General features: G+C 44.6%; 1 protein-coding gene across 1 annotated transcript in view; it reads left to right on the top strand.

Annotated features, from left to right (window-relative positions):
• Window positions 1-15,569, top strand: part of RASAL1 (RAS protein activator like 1) — a 765,452-nt gene that overhangs the window by 31,966 nt on the left and 717,917 nt on the right. The window contains exon 2 of the mRNA XM_085633253.1: window positions 13,946-14,002. Coding sequence (XP_085489379.1) covers window positions 13,946-14,002 — 57 coding nt within the window. The remainder of the gene's footprint in view (window positions 1-13,945; window positions 14,003-15,569) is intronic.

Here is a 15,569-nt window from a genome sequence, read left to right as displayed (position 1 = left end):
GCCCAGTGGTATAGCTAGAGGTTACATTCTATGTGTGCCCAGTGGTGTAGCTAGAGGTCACATTCTATGTGTGCCCAGTGGTATAGCTAGAGGTTACATTCTATGTGTGCCCAGTGGTGTAGCAAGAGGTTACATTCTATGTGTGCCCAGTGGTGTAGCAAGAGGTTACAGTCTATGTGTGCCCAGTGGTGTAGCTAGAGGTTACATTCTATATGTACCCAATGGTATTGCTAGAGGTTACATTCTATGTGTGCCCAGTGGTGTAGCAAGAGGTTACAGTCTATGTGTGCCCAGTGGTGTAGCTAGAGGTTACATTCTATGTGTGCCCAGTGGTGTAGCAAGAGGTTACAGTCTATGTGTGCCCAGTGGTATAGCTAGAGGTTACATTCTATGTGTACCCAATGGTATTGCTAGAGGTTACATTCTATGTGTGCCCAGTGGTGTAGCAAGAGGTCACATTCTATGTGTGCCCAGTGGTGTAGCTATGGGTCACATTCTATGTGTGCCCCGTGGTGTTGCTAGAGGTTACATTCTATGTGTGCCCAGTGGTATAGCTAGAGGTTACATTCTATGTGTGCCCAGTGGTGTAGCTAGAGGTCACATTCTATGTGTGCCCAGTGGTATAGCTAGAGGTTACATTCTATGTGTGCCCAGTGGTGTAGCAAGAGGTTACATTCTATGTGTGCCCAGTGGTGTAGCAAGAGGTTACAGTCTATGTGTGCCCAGTGGTGTAGCTAGAGGTTACATTCTATATGTACCCAATGGTATTGCTAGAGGTTACATTCTATGTGTGCCCAGTGGTGTAGCAAGAGGTTACATTCTATGTGTGCCCAGTGGTGTAGCTAGAGGTTACATTCTATGTGTGCCCAGTGGTGTAGCAAGAGGTTACAGTCTATGTGTGCCCAGTGGTGTAGCTAGAGGTTACATTCTATGTGCGCCCAGTGGTGTAGCTAGAGGTTACATTCTATGTGTGCCCAGTGGTGTAGCTAGAGGTTACATTCTATGTGTGCCCAGTGGTGTAGCTAGAGGTTACATTCTATGTGTGCCCAGTGGTGTTGCTAGAGGTTACATTCTATGTGTGCCCAGTGGTATAGCTAGAGGTCACATTCTATGTGTGCCCAGTGGTGTAGCTAGAGGTCACATTCTATGTGTGCCCAGTGGTGTTGCTAGAGGTTACATTCTATGTGTGCCCAGTGGTATAGCTAGAGGTTACATTCTATGTGTGCCCAGTGGTGTAGCTAGAGGTCACATTCTATGTGTGCCCAGTGGTATGGCTAGAGGTTACATTCTATGTGTGCCCAGTGGTGTAGCAAGAGGTTACATTCTATGTGTGCCCAGTGGTGTAGCAAGAGGTTACAGTCTATGTGTGCCCAGTGGTGTAGCTAGAGGTTACATTCTATATGTACCCAATGGTATTGCTAGAGGTTACATTCTATGTGTGCCCAGTGGTGTAGCAAGAGGTTACAGTCTATGTGTGCCCAGTGGTGTAGCTAGAGGTTACATTCTATGTGTGCCCAGTGGTGTAGCAAGAGGTTACAGTCTATGTGTGCCCAGTGGTATAGCTAGAGGTTACATTCTATGTGTACCCAATGGTATTGCTAGAGGTTACATTCTATGTGTGCCCAGTGGTGTAGCAAGAGGTTACAGTCTATGTGTACCCAGTGGTGTAGCTAGAGGTTACATTCTATGTGTGCCCAGTGGTGTAGCAAGAGGTTACATTCTATGTGTGCCCAGTGGTGTAGCTAGAGGTAACATTCTATGTGTGCCCAGTGAGGTTACATTCTATGTGTGCCCAGTGGTGTAGCAAGAGGTTACATTCTATGTGTGCCCAGTGGTGTAGCTAGAGGTTACATTCTATGTGTGCCCAGTGGTGTAGCTAGAGGTAACATTCTATGTGTGCCCAGTGAGGTTACATTCTATGTGTGCCCAGTGGTGTAGCAAGAGGTTACATTCTATGTGTGCCCAGTGGTGTAGCTAGAGGTTACATTCTATGTGTGCCCAGTGGTGTTGCTAGAGGTTACATTCTATGTGTGCCCAGTGGTGTAGCAAGAGGTTACAGTCTATGTGTGCCCAGTGGTGTAGCTAGAGGTTACATTCTATGTGTGCCCAGTGGTGTAGCAAGAGGTTACAGTCTATGTGTGCCCAGTGGTATAGCTAGAGGTTACATTCTATGTGTACCCAATGGTATTGCTAGATGTTACATTCTATGTGTGCCCAGTGGTGTAGCAAGAGGTTACAGTCTATGTGTGCCCAGTGGTGTAGCTAGAGGTTCCATTCTATGTGTGCCCAGCGGTGTAGCTAGAGGTTACATTCTATGTGTGCCCAGTGAGGTTACATTCTATGTGTGCCCAGTGGAGTAGCAAGAGGTTACATTCTATGTGTGCCCAGTGGTGTAGCTAGAGGTAACATTCTATGTGTGCCCAGTGAGGTTACATTCTATGTGTGCCCAGTGGTGTAGCAAGAGGTTACATTCTATGTGTGCCCAGTGGTGTAGCTAGAGGTTACATTCTATGTGTGCCCAGTGGTGTAGCTAGAGGTAACATTCTATGTGTGCCCAGTGAGGTTACATTCTATGTGTGCCCAGTGGTGTAGCAAGAGGTTACATTCTATGTGTGCCCTGTGGTGTAGATAGAGGTTACATTCTATGTGTGCCCAGTGGTGTTGCTAGAGGTTACATTCTATGTGTGCCGAGTGGTTTTGCTAGAGGTTACATTCTATGTGTGCCCAGTGGTGTAGCTAGAGGTCACATTCTATGTGTGCCCAGTGGTGTAGCTAGAGGTCACATTCTATGTGTGCCCAGTGGTATAGCTAGAGGTTACATTCTATGTGTACCCAATGGTATTGCTAGAGGTTACATTCTATGTGTGCCCAGTGGTGTAGCAAGAGGTTACAGTCTATGTGTGCCCAGTGGTGTAGCTAGCCCTACTGCCCCGGGGTGGCCCCTACGTTTGCTGCCTGGTGCAGGTAAGAGCGGGGGGCCCACGGGTTCGCAGCTGACGGAGGACCTCTCTCGGGGGCTGGTGGATGGTGGTAGTGGACAGACCCGACTTGCTCACTTACAAGTCTGTTACTGGCTAGGATTCTGACTGGGTCACAGCTTTGAGATGGGAACCCTGTCCTATAGGGCCTTCGAGCCGGTTTGCAGAAGTTGGCTCTGTTAAGATCTTTATTGTCTGGAAGTGAAAGGTGTTTGTGTCATTTTTCCTTTTTTATTTCGATTGTCTGTTTTATTGAGGTACGGATCAAAACATAATAATTGATTTTTTCTGTCTATGTTACCATACTGTGACACCTCAAACTGTCTAATGTCGAGAAGTATACGGCAAATATCCCTATAGCGCTTGACCGAACCGTACCAATGTTTTTATGATTATGAATTCCCTCCGCTACCACCTCTCTATCGGTGAGATCAGGCTTTCCTTTCATGTGTGTTTTGTATTTATTATGGCTCTCACCTACACAGTCTCGTCATTGTCTACCCTTCCCCACACCTGTTCCTATGTGAATCATTACATATTTCCTCCTCTTATGTTCCATTAGATTGATATCACAAGAAGTTCTCAAGTTTCCTTGGGAGGATTATCTTGTTGTTCTGTTCTTTATAATTTATAAAGAGAGGCCGTGTATTAATATGCTTATTAAATTATTAAATTCCAGAACCAGGATTTGCAAGATGCCTTAAGCTGTTTGTTATGAGATCATAGAGTCACTTCCGGGACGATTTCACCCTACACACCTTGTTTGCGCACCTTCTATACGAGCATCTGTACATAGGTGTGCGAGAGTACTTACTAAAGTTCATCTCGTAGGATGACGTCAGAATTTCTGCAACCACTAAAATTCTGACTAGAGGTTTCCCAGCAGTTAATTTCTCCTCACCTGAGCCACATTTCTTAAACACATGGTCTGCCTCCAAAATTGAATGACCCCTCATTTGTCCTCTCTTTTGTTTATTCTTTATCTTGAATTTCCTAAAGCTTGTAAGCAACACGCATGCGCCCTTGTGTGACAGACTTACCCCACAGACTCACCATCTCCAAGGCAGAAAACTGTGAATAAGAAAGAACACAAAAATAAACAAACAGATCAAAGCAAAACAAGCTACACAGTGGTGTAGTAGTGCACATGGCACTACAGAGTCTGTAAAACAAAGTAGGTAAATGAGATATGGGTTAGAGGGGGACTCAGTTACCTGAGCCAATGCAAGTTTAAACCGCATGTCACCTTTTTTTTTTTACAACGACTTACCTTTACAATGCAAGGCCCACCCACAGCACCCACATTCTCTCTCATGGACTGGTAGGCATATTTTGCCCCTCCTGCCACTCTCTACTGTAGACTCCCATTGACATCTCATCACTGATCCCACTCTCCCCATAGACTCCTACGGACGTTCATCCACTCCTACTACATCTACATGAATGAATGAATGACTGGTATTGATAAAGTGCACAGCTACTCCAACCGCAGTGTCACGGCGCTACAGGTACACACACGACTGCCTTAGAGACGGTTTAGCTCCTAAAAAGACAATTTTTCTGCAATTAGTCAGATCAGTGGAGGTTCTAAGGGCCACCGGAAGTTTATTCCATGTTTGAGGCCCTAGGAGACTAAAGGATTTACCGCCCCTGCGTACCAGGCGTACCTTAGGGACACATGCACAAACTGCAGAGGATGATCTGAGTACTCTTGTAGGTGCGTAGCGGCAGACGCGTCTCCTGCGGTAACTGGCACCCTTACCGTGGAGGGCTTTAAAAAAAGTTATCATGGCCTTGAATTTTATCTGCACCCACACCGGGAGCCAGTGCAGGGCCTTGAGATGAGGGGCCATATGGGACCTAGGTTTTAAGTGGAGAATCGCCGTAGCTGCTGAATTTTGCACCACCTGAAGGCGCGGCAGGAGGAAGTCCGGTAGGCCCAGGTAAAGGACGTTCGCATAGTCCCATCTGGACGTAATCAGTGCCTGTGTATGTTTATTTTTGGGTAACTCTTTTTAGTTAAAAAAAAAATGTATTATTTAATATACCGGTTTTAAAAATATTGCTCTAGTATGTAAATTAATACCCGAGGATTAAAATTAATACCCAGGTATTAATACACTCCCCCACCCAAAACCCCTGTATCCCTTGCATCCCGTCTCAGAGGTTGAGTGTCAAAAGACAAAACGATATTAATATTCTAAATTACTATCCGCTATGCGTAGTAAATACATGTACAATGGTAGTTTCAATGTATCCCTATGTACATGCGTTGTAATAGCATGCATTGTAAGAACGTGCGATGTAATGGTAGGTGCGTTGTAAACACATGCATTTTAATGCTCTGCGTTGTGACGTCATATATTCCTCTCATATGTAGGCTCTAAGGCCATCCCTTCACTATTATCATTCTATCCTGTATATTCCCAGATACTATCTCTTACTTCAGCCACTTTTCTTTTGTAGAATCCCAGGAATATCCTTCCACTCCTTCCACTCTCTCTTATAGTCTCCAATTGACATTCCTTCACTGACTCCACTCTCACTGTAGACTTACAGAAACATTCATCCACTCCTACCACTCTCACCTGTAGACCCTAGGGACATCCCCTTGCTGCTGCCATTCTCTCCGCTACACTCCCAAACGCACTCACTGCTGGCACTCTCTTCTATCTACGCTCCTCCTTCCCTGCCATTCCTTCCTGTTGATTTCCAGGTGCAGGATTCCACTTTTATCAATTGCCTCACCTGCTATCTCCCAGGCATATCCCCTCTCATGCCTGCACACTACTTGGCACACTCTCTCAGTGATAGTACACTCCCTCTCTTGTAGACTGTCAGACACTGTCCTCCTCTGCTACCTCTCTCTTTTGTAGCTATATAGCTGTATTTCTTCAGTCAGGGGAAGCTTATCGGCAGTGCAACTGGCAGTGACGGCCCGTGTAGGGCATTTTACCGGGGCGGTGACGTGGCGCAGAGGAGGGGCAGTGTGGGGGGTTGCAAAATGCGGCAAACGGCCGATTTCAGGTAAGTTACGAAAAAAATTAATAGAACGAATTTCGTTGCGCGCGCTGCATCGCCAAATGCGATGCAGCGCGTGCAACGAAATTCGTTTTATTATTTTTTTTCGTAACTTACCTGAAATCGGCCGTTTGCCGCATTTTGCAACCCCCCACCCTGTCCCTCCTCTGCGCCACGTCACCGCCCCGGTAAAACGCCCTACACGGGCCGTCACTGGCGACTGGTGCCGCTGGAGCTGAGCCGAGCTCATGTGCGCTGTGTTATGAAAGATCTTAAAATCAGCTGCTGCAGAGTTTCTTGGGTGTCCTGCAGTTTTCAGGCAATAATAAAAATGTCAAGATACCTCTGGTGATTAATGTACCTGCTGAAGAAAGGTTACAGTTTTGCCCAGTGGCAATTTTGATTCATCATGAAGGGGGTTAATGTGCCTCCTGTAAAGCATGTGGACAGTGCAAATCACAGAATTGTATTCCATGTACATAGCTCAGTGGGTTACTGCTTTAGTCACAGAGATCCTTTTGCTACTTGCAGTTCATAACTTAGACTCCCAATATAGCACAGTGAGCTGTGAACTCTCATCAAAGAGATGCATGCAAACTGCAAGGTATAGGTTAGAACAGGGGTCTCCAGCATTTTCTGTAATAAGACCTACTTATGTTCAATGAAAATCATCCCAAGCTACTAATATTATTTGAGTTGTAAAAAGGGATCAATATGACAAGATTATGTTAGTGGCCACTCTATACCAGGTTGCCGGCAGGGATCCTTTCAGTGCATCTGGCACTGTTGCCAGAAGCAATGTGAAAAAATGCTTTGACAATATGGAATGCTTCTACATGGGTTGTACATAACAGCCAGAGCTGCAATGTCACCAGCATCAAGTTAATCATATTAGCAAAAAGTCTCCCCAACGTCACATGATTTGATGCCAAAATATGAGCTTTAAATATCTTTTGGTAAAGCAACGATTTGTTCTTCCACCATCGGCTTATAAATTCTGAAAATTCAAACATTTTCATTTTTCATCTCCAATACACATTTTCCAATTTTGGTACTTTATATGTATATATATATATATATATATATATATATATATTACCTACTGGCGGTCGCCAGTAGGTAGTTATAGTTAGGACCCCTTTTCCATAGGAAAACCTCAACATTCTATTTTGAATAACTTTGGCGCCGGTCGACGAATCCTCGCGAATTTCTCAAAATAGGTGGGGCGCTACGCTCCGCTCCTACCCTGAAAGTCTCGGGGGGATTCGTCAAGCGGGGGCTGAGATAAAAGGGGGGTCCCAAAACGCGTTTTTCCCATGCATTTTTCCATAGGACCTTTAGAACGAGCTACAGCCCGAACGGCTGAACAGAATTACTAGAAATTTGGCAGAGAGGTAGTCCTCAGGTCAAGGAAGTGCCTTTTGTAGGTTTGGTGTAAATCTGTTCAGTAGATCCTGAGAAAATAGCCTTTAAATCAATATATATATCTGTGGAAGCTTACGGTGCGCTTACCGTGCGCTTACCGTAAGCTTACCGTACGCGTACGGCGGCGTGCGCGAGCGCGATTCTGATTGGCTGTTAGATCTTAGTAAACATTCGAATCGGTCGAAACCAGGAAGCGGCGGCCGCCATTTTCTCTCTCGAACTGTCAGGGGGGTGAATAAAAAAGGTGGATAATGTGAAAAGGGGGCAGGCTCGACAGTTCCTGACCCCCTAGCCTTGGTCAGGGGGTCCCAGAAGGACCCTCAAGGGCAAAAATAAAAAAAAAATATTTTTCGAAAAATCGCCGTATGCGCGTAGCGTACGCGCACGGCGACCTGCGGAATTACGCGTACCGTGCGCGCACGGAAAAAAAAATTTTGCGAAAAGGGAAGCTTAAAAAAAAAAAAAAAAATTGTGAGGTAAGGTTGGCTCTTATAAGAGCCGTTGGGTTCATACAGGGATGGAGGAAAGAAAGAATGGGAGTATTATGAGCGTCTACAAACATGCTGGTCTACCTTATTGTTAATAAGGGGAAGACTGACCTCCCCAAAAACAATAAGACCACCACATTTTGTACACCTCATTTCAACACTCGCAAATCGAGGGTTGATGTCCAAAGGAAAAGAAGAAGGTGATGCTCCAACAACAGAGGAAGGGCTCAGCTGAGCTGCCGATGATGTACTCGGCTGAGCATCTGAGGCTGGGCTCTGGTGACTTACTGAAGAGTTTTCTCCAGTATGTCGAGCAAAGGTCCTTGGGTGTTTGTCCTGAAGGTGTCTCATCATAGAGTGATTTCCAAAGGAATATTTCCTACTTGGATTTCCTCTTGATAAAACACGATCACAAAGTATGCAAGTGACCTTTGGAGCATTGACCTTTTTCTCCCCCTCTGGAAAAGTGAAATACTCCCATACAAAAGAAGTCTTTTGTTTCCTCCTTCTCTGGATCATGGTGGTGCTGCTGGCCTCACTCTCAGAAGAGCCCTGCTGTTCTGCCATTGTATCCCAATGTCAATCCAGCTCCTGCTCCTAGAGAATCACAAGCAGAAATGAGGGGAATGGGTGTGGTGTGGGAAGAATCTGGAACTGAAAGTAGTATCAACCAATGAAAAGTGTTCTTTCAAGCAGTAAAGAGGGGAATGGGTGTGGTGTGGGAAGTTTCTGGAAGTGAAAGTAATTTCAACCAATAAAAAGTGTTCTTTGTAAGTCACATGGCCTACCGTGCGCGCACGTGACGCTTACGGTGCGCTTACGCAGCGCTTACGTCACTTTCGCGCATGCGCATTACACGCCCCTGCGTAACCGCAACGTTGCTTCCGGGTGTACGCGTACGGCACGCACGTATCACGTATCGCGCATGCGCATTACACGCCCCTGCGTAACCGCGACGTTGCTCCCGGGTATACGCGTACGGCACGCACGTATCACGTAGGCGCGCTGCACTAATTACGTCCAGAGCGCGTAGCGTCAGCTTACCGTACGCGTATTTTACAAGCGCGTAGCGTCAGCTTACCGTACGCGCACGGAAAAAAATGCATAAAAAAAAACCTTTCGATAATGCAGGATATAGTACATAAATTATTAAAAAAAGGCTTACAAAAAATGAAATAAAAAAAAATTGCATTAAATTATAATAAAAATATAAAATCGAAATAAAAAACCACTATCCACATTGACCCCACCCCCTGTGCTTTTGGTGGCGTTAAGTGGGCGCGCACGCAACGAATGGCGTAAAGTAACTTAGCATTTAAAAAACCGTACAAATTCACTGAAAAAACCATAGGTTTCACACACGTTATAGTTAGGAATTAGCATTTAAAAAACCTTGCAAATTCACTGAAAAAACCATAGGTTTCACACATGTTATAGTTAGCGGAAATTTTACTGATAAAAAACCAGTGAAATTCCCCCGTTATAGTTAGTGCAGGCAACTATAACTCACGCGAACGCAATCTTCTGCTGATGACTTATGTGTCTTTATGAAAAAAAAATATTTGTAATATATGTATAGCTAAAAATGTATGGAAGAAGACATGGGCAAATAAGTGTCTAAATACAGTATTAGCATCAGCAGAGGATTGCGTTCGCGTATATAACGGGGGAATTTCACTGGTTTTTTATCAGTAAAATTTCCGCTAACTATAACATGTGTGAAACCTATGGTTTTTTCAGTGAATATATATATATATATATATATATATATATATATATATATATATATATATATATATATAATCCAACAAAGCAGTCCTGCGGCTGGGGCGCACTTTGCAGCTGGTGCATTGACAAAAACATGAAGCTTAACACAGTTCAAGTGGACACAAAGTCATTGGACACTTAGTCCCGTAATTTAGAGCAGTAGTAAAGTACTAAATATGAGCTAAATGGCATGTTTACACAGAATGGACAATGGCACTTAGCCCAGTACAGAATTGTTGACACTTAAAAAATTGGACACCCCCACCAGCATGCAAAGTAGTGTAAGAGTGCAAACATGACCTAACTGCTAAAAATCACTACAATGATGGAATGTATATCTGACCAGACATGCTAATGGCCACAACACTTAGGGGCCGATTCCGATGTCGGACGGGCTCAGGTCAGTCCGACATCGGTCAGGAGCCGTAACCGACTGACCTGCTGTCGTCGGTTACGGCCCTGCTAGTGCGATGCGACCGAACAGGGTTCGGTTGCACTCGTATACAAGACAATGCAGGCATGCATTCCGAGCGGAATGCATGCCTGCATCCTTGAAAACAGGGGTGCAGTTCATCCCTTCACCCTGTGGGCGGCACCCCAAGGTGCCTGCCACCGGGTGCAGGGATCCACAGAGGGGCACCATAGGTGCCCTCAGGCTGCCATTCGGCAGCCTCGCACCCATGGGGGACCTACTGGGGGGCCCCCAAAGACAGTTTCCGACTGCCTTTTAGTGTCGGAAAAACCAGCACGAAAAGGCAGTGAAAAGCTGCCATCGTACTGCCTCGGTCGCAAAGAGGCAGCCGAGGGAGTACTGGGAGATTTCCGGACGGCGGACAGGCTTTCCGAGCCTGTCGTCCGCAATCCAGAAATCCGTGTCGGATTCCTTTCCGATCGTGCCCATCGGAATGGCTCGGTCGGAAAGGAATCCGGCTGACATGATCCGAATCGGTCGGAAGGGCTCCCACTGTCTGTCGGAGCCCTTCCGACCGGAATCGGAATCGGCCCCTTAGTAGAAATGTTTATCAAAAAATTGGCAGTGTCTGATAAAAGTGTTCAAATTTATATAAAAATACAAGGAGGGAGGCCTGTACATCCTTGCTACGTACTGTTAAAGCCAGTAAGAATTGGGCATAATATCATGGCACCGCTACCAAAGTCACAAGTAATTTTAAGTTAAATGTTTATTTGTTTGAACTACTGATCCCACAATGCCTCATTATTGGTGGAGTGGCATTCAGGTATATAAATGTAAAACTGATAAGGTACTACGCTAATTACCGTGAGCAAGACCGTGATGGTTGAAACGCGTAGTAGGAGGAGAGAGCTGGAGAGATGGAGAATTGAATAAATAATTGAAATCCCAAGGAGAGTGATGCAATATTTTTTCCTTATATATATATATATATATTTATATATATATATATATATATATTTATATATATATATATATATATATTGCTAGTAGGTAGTTATAGTTAGGACCAATTTTTGTTTTGCCAATAACTTTGGCGCTGCTTGACGAAGCTTCACAAAATTTTCAAATAAATTACCCTTTTGGCTCAGCTTCTGAGTTGAAAGTTTCGGGCTGATCTGTCAAGCGGGGGCCAAGAAAAAAGGGGGGTCCTAAAATGCCTTTTGCCCATGTGTGGTTTATGTGGATTAAAGCTTTTTTGACATCACTACAGCCTGACCCGCTGAACGGAATTACACCAAATTTGGCAGAAAGCTAGGTGTTGGTCCAGAAAGTGTGCTTTTTGTAATTTGGTGTAAATCCGTTCAGTCGCTTCAGAGATATGAAAGTTAAAAAAATATAGATATCTTGGGGCGAGAGTCCTTGCAGTGGACTCGCAAATCCTACTAAAATTTTATTGGCTGCCAACACTTCAATCAGGAAGTGTCTGCCGCCATCTTGGGACTCTGCTTCAAGCTGAGATCCACAAAAGAAGTACAAAATAATGAAAAGGGGGCATGGTAGAAATACCCTGGCTCCCCAGATATGGTAGAGGTGTCCCACAGGGACCCTGCCGGGGGTGAAAATAATTTTTTTAAATTTAATTTTGTCACAAATTCACAGGTGGATCAATGAATCAGTGAGTGCCTGTGTAAGTACTGGTATGGGTGTGTGAATGGGCTTGAGAATGGTAGCGTGAAAATTGGAGTGGGTGTATTAAAAAAGGTTATATGGGTGTGAGTTGGTGCGTCATATATGCTGTGGATAATGTCATCAGTGATGTCATCAGTGATGTCACTCACCATGTCATGAGTGATGTAATATGTGAGGTCATAAGCAGTGCATTGCAGGGGCATGAGTTATAGTTAGCTCACTAACTATAATGGCTGAATTTCACTGGTTTTGTATGAATGAAAACTGAGCCTAACTATCAAGTCTCTACCTTGTAACCTTTGGTTTTTTCAGTGAATATCTATAAGTATAAATATATATATATATATATATATTCTCTTATTAAGAAGACTGGGTTGCGCACAGGAGAGCTGCTTATAGGTAGCTCACCTCCTGTTGGAGAAGCCTAGGATAGAACCTTCTGTTTTTCTCCAGTCTTTTATTCTCCTAAGGTTGCTAAGAAGAATTTGTTTGGGTATAGATAAATTATTTTTTGGGAAAGCCAACCACTGAGCTGCATTTTGAATCCTGAGTTGTGCTTCTCCAGCCCAGTCACTTTTAAAATATACTGCCTACCAGTATGGATGATATGTGACTCCTACACATTGTAGTGCGTATTTTGTTATGTAGCATGTCCTATACACTGATTTACACACATATGATTTGTGGACTCTTTATAATGTGTGTGTGAAATAAAGTGCTCTGACACCCAACCCTGGTACGAGTAGCACTATAAGGCAAATGAAATGCGTGTTAGGGGGTATGGAGAGATGGATGGCGCTGTGGCAGGGTGGTATTGAGGGAATCCATGGAGAAGGTGGTCAAGGGGGGAGGGGTGCCAGCGGAGATTTTTGCACCGGGCACCACCAGCGCCAAAGCTGATCTAGTCCTCAATGATACTGCTTTCTCCTGTAGACTCCCAGACACATTAATTCACTGATAGGCGTCTCTCTTGTAAACTCCTGTAAACATTCCCCCACTTTGCGTGCTCTCTTGTGTAGTCTCCCTGAAATATTCCTTCATAACTGCCTCTCTCTTTTGTAGATTCCGACATTCATCCACTGGTAACTCTATCTTATGTAGACTCCCTGACATACACACATCTCTGCTGCCTCTCTCTCCTGTAGACTCCCACACATTCCCTCAGTACCATCTCTCTCTGCTCTGGACTCACATTCACCCAGTGCTACCCCGCTCTCCTGCAGACTCCCAGACATATTCCCTCACTGCTACCACGCTCTCCTGTAAACTCCCAAGCACATTCCCTGCTGCTGCTGTTCTCTCCTATACATGCTCAGACACTTTCCCTCACTGCTACGCGTAATGCCTCTCCCCTGATGGCTACCAGGCTCATTTCATTCGCTAACAGCTCTCTTAACCTCTTTTACCTCACCTGTAGTGCTGGTGTCTGATACCTCAGTGCTTAATTTGAACCAGTGGTTTCTGGAGCTGGGCACCAGCACTTAATTGTTAACTCTGGCACTTATCACAGTCTGCCATGTGGTGGAGCTATATGTCTAATTTAGAAATGAGCAAACCAACAGTTGTTTATTAATTCAATACATATTAAAAATGACTAATACTTGCCGCCAAGGCCGTTCTTAAACCTACAGGACCTGGAGTAGCCTGAGTTGTAACACCTGTAGGTGTGTGATGGTTAGAAGTTTTGTTGGAAGTGTGATTGGCAACACTGACAAGGACAATTCCCCTGACAAGGGCCCTAGCACTTTTTTTTTTACAAATTAAGCACTGCTTCCCACCAGTTTTCCCGCTGTTTCTGGTGTTCTCCCCTCAGTTTGGCTCTACCTTTCTTCTCCCAACCCATAGTAAGTGCAGTCATACACTAAAAGACCTTTAGCCCAGTTCACTTCCCGGCAGACTGTGGGTCTGCTATTGGGTAAACAAACTGTAACTACATACCTGTCCTAATGAAGTGAAAGGACCCTGGGATTTAAAACAGTGCATTCATTCATTCTTCGAGCAGCCCCCTCCCCTGCACCTCTACTCTGGAGGGATAAGGGGGGCCCGGCCCCTCCCCAAGCTCTGTACCAGGAATCCTGTTATGAATGGCTGAATTGTGTGCTTTGGAACTCTCGCTTGCTGTTAATGTTCAACTATTCTTCGATTTTTCTCTTGTTCCCAAGGTCTGGCACCAGTGACCCCTACTGCATAGTGAAGGTGGACAACGAGGTGGTGGCCAGGTGAGTGACAGTGCGCATCCCACATTTCTGTACAGCGACGCAGACATTACACTGTGGCAGCGGCCTCTGGGTTTCACTGCCATTTACATGGTGTAGCAGCGACCTCCTATTTTCGCTGACATTTACATGGTGTAGCAGCGGCTTACTGGTTTCACTGAGCCTGCGGGACAGGGGTTTTTGGGTTGTAATGTGCTGCTGCGACCCATATTCAACACCAATGGGAAAACAAATGATCCTTTGTTGCAAATCACGCTGTCCTGATTAACACTGTATTTAAAGTAATCTGTTTCTTGTTGTGCACCCTAATAACATACCACAAGCATATGTACTGTAATTTTCGTGTTTTCAATATTTACTTTCTTTGAAAAGATTTCACATGTATTGGTATACAACATAGTACCTAGTATTATAATAACAACATAAATAACAAATCCCAAAACAATCTAAAGCATATTATCTAAATTCATAATCTAAATGATTTTGAAAATGAAATATTTTTGCATACTAAAGTGTACAAGTGGGTGGGAAGAGAGGCAGGACAGTAGAACTACAGGCGCTATATCAGTAAACAGGATAAAGGAGCAAGGATTTCCGCTGAATTATGGGGGTGGGGTGGAAGGAGGACAAAAGGTAAGGGCCAATGCTGGGGGTCTTGTGACAGGAAATTTTCTAACAAAGAAGAAAACAATGAATGTGGTAGCACCCCACCTGCCCCCCTTAAAAATATCACCTACCCGCTTATAAAATTAAATTACGATTTACTGTGGTTCAGATTTTTGGGGTTCAGGGCCTACATTAATTTTTGGTCATGACCGGTAATGTACAATTAATTTCTATAGAATTTGTCCTTTTCTCTGTCCTTGATAACTGAAGATACTTATTTTTCAGATATTGTTACACCTTACCGCCAATTAACAAGGAGAAGTAAATCAGATTGAATAATATGCTATTCTTTGTCAGATAATAAAACATTATCAACTAGTTAGCCAAGAATACTGTGAATCTGACTGTGCAAGAGACAGAGAAGAAAGGAAGGTACTAGCCGAAAATGTCACCTAAACTAAGTTAGGATTGGTTTTAAAGGGGTTATCCTCCTCTGTCATTATGAGAATGATATCTTTATGACCATTTTTAACTGGTGTGCACATGCCCACATTTTGAAAGAAAGAAAGACATTTCTTGGCTCAAATACTGTGAAAGCTATGAATGAGAGCAGGACCATGACTAGGGAGATGCCTAGAACGTGGCAGGAGCACAACAGAAATGTTCCATGTGATGGGGGAGCAAGCGAGCTTGCTTCAAGATGGTAGCTCTTTAAACTTGCTCCATGGGCCAGAGCAATTGTCCCACAGAAACATCCACTAAATTGAACATTTGTTGCTTTGATCTTACCCACTTAGCTCAGTGAAGTGACAGAGCAGGTAAACTGTGCCGTTCTTGAGTCCCGACGAGCGGCAGGCACGGTACGCTGGAGGCTGCCCTTCCATGGCGCGGCCTGGCTGATCCTTGCCACGAGGTGTGCTAGGCCAGGAGGCTTGAGCGGCGTGCCACCATCGTGGCGAAGGCC

Source organism: Triturus cristatus, chromosome 11 (assembly GCF_964204655.1).
Source record: "Triturus cristatus chromosome 11, aTriCri1.1, whole genome shotgun sequence".
NCBI lineage: Eukaryota > Metazoa > Chordata > Amphibia > Caudata > Salamandridae > Triturus > Triturus cristatus.
This window is presented reverse-complemented; position numbering and strand designations above follow the sequence as displayed.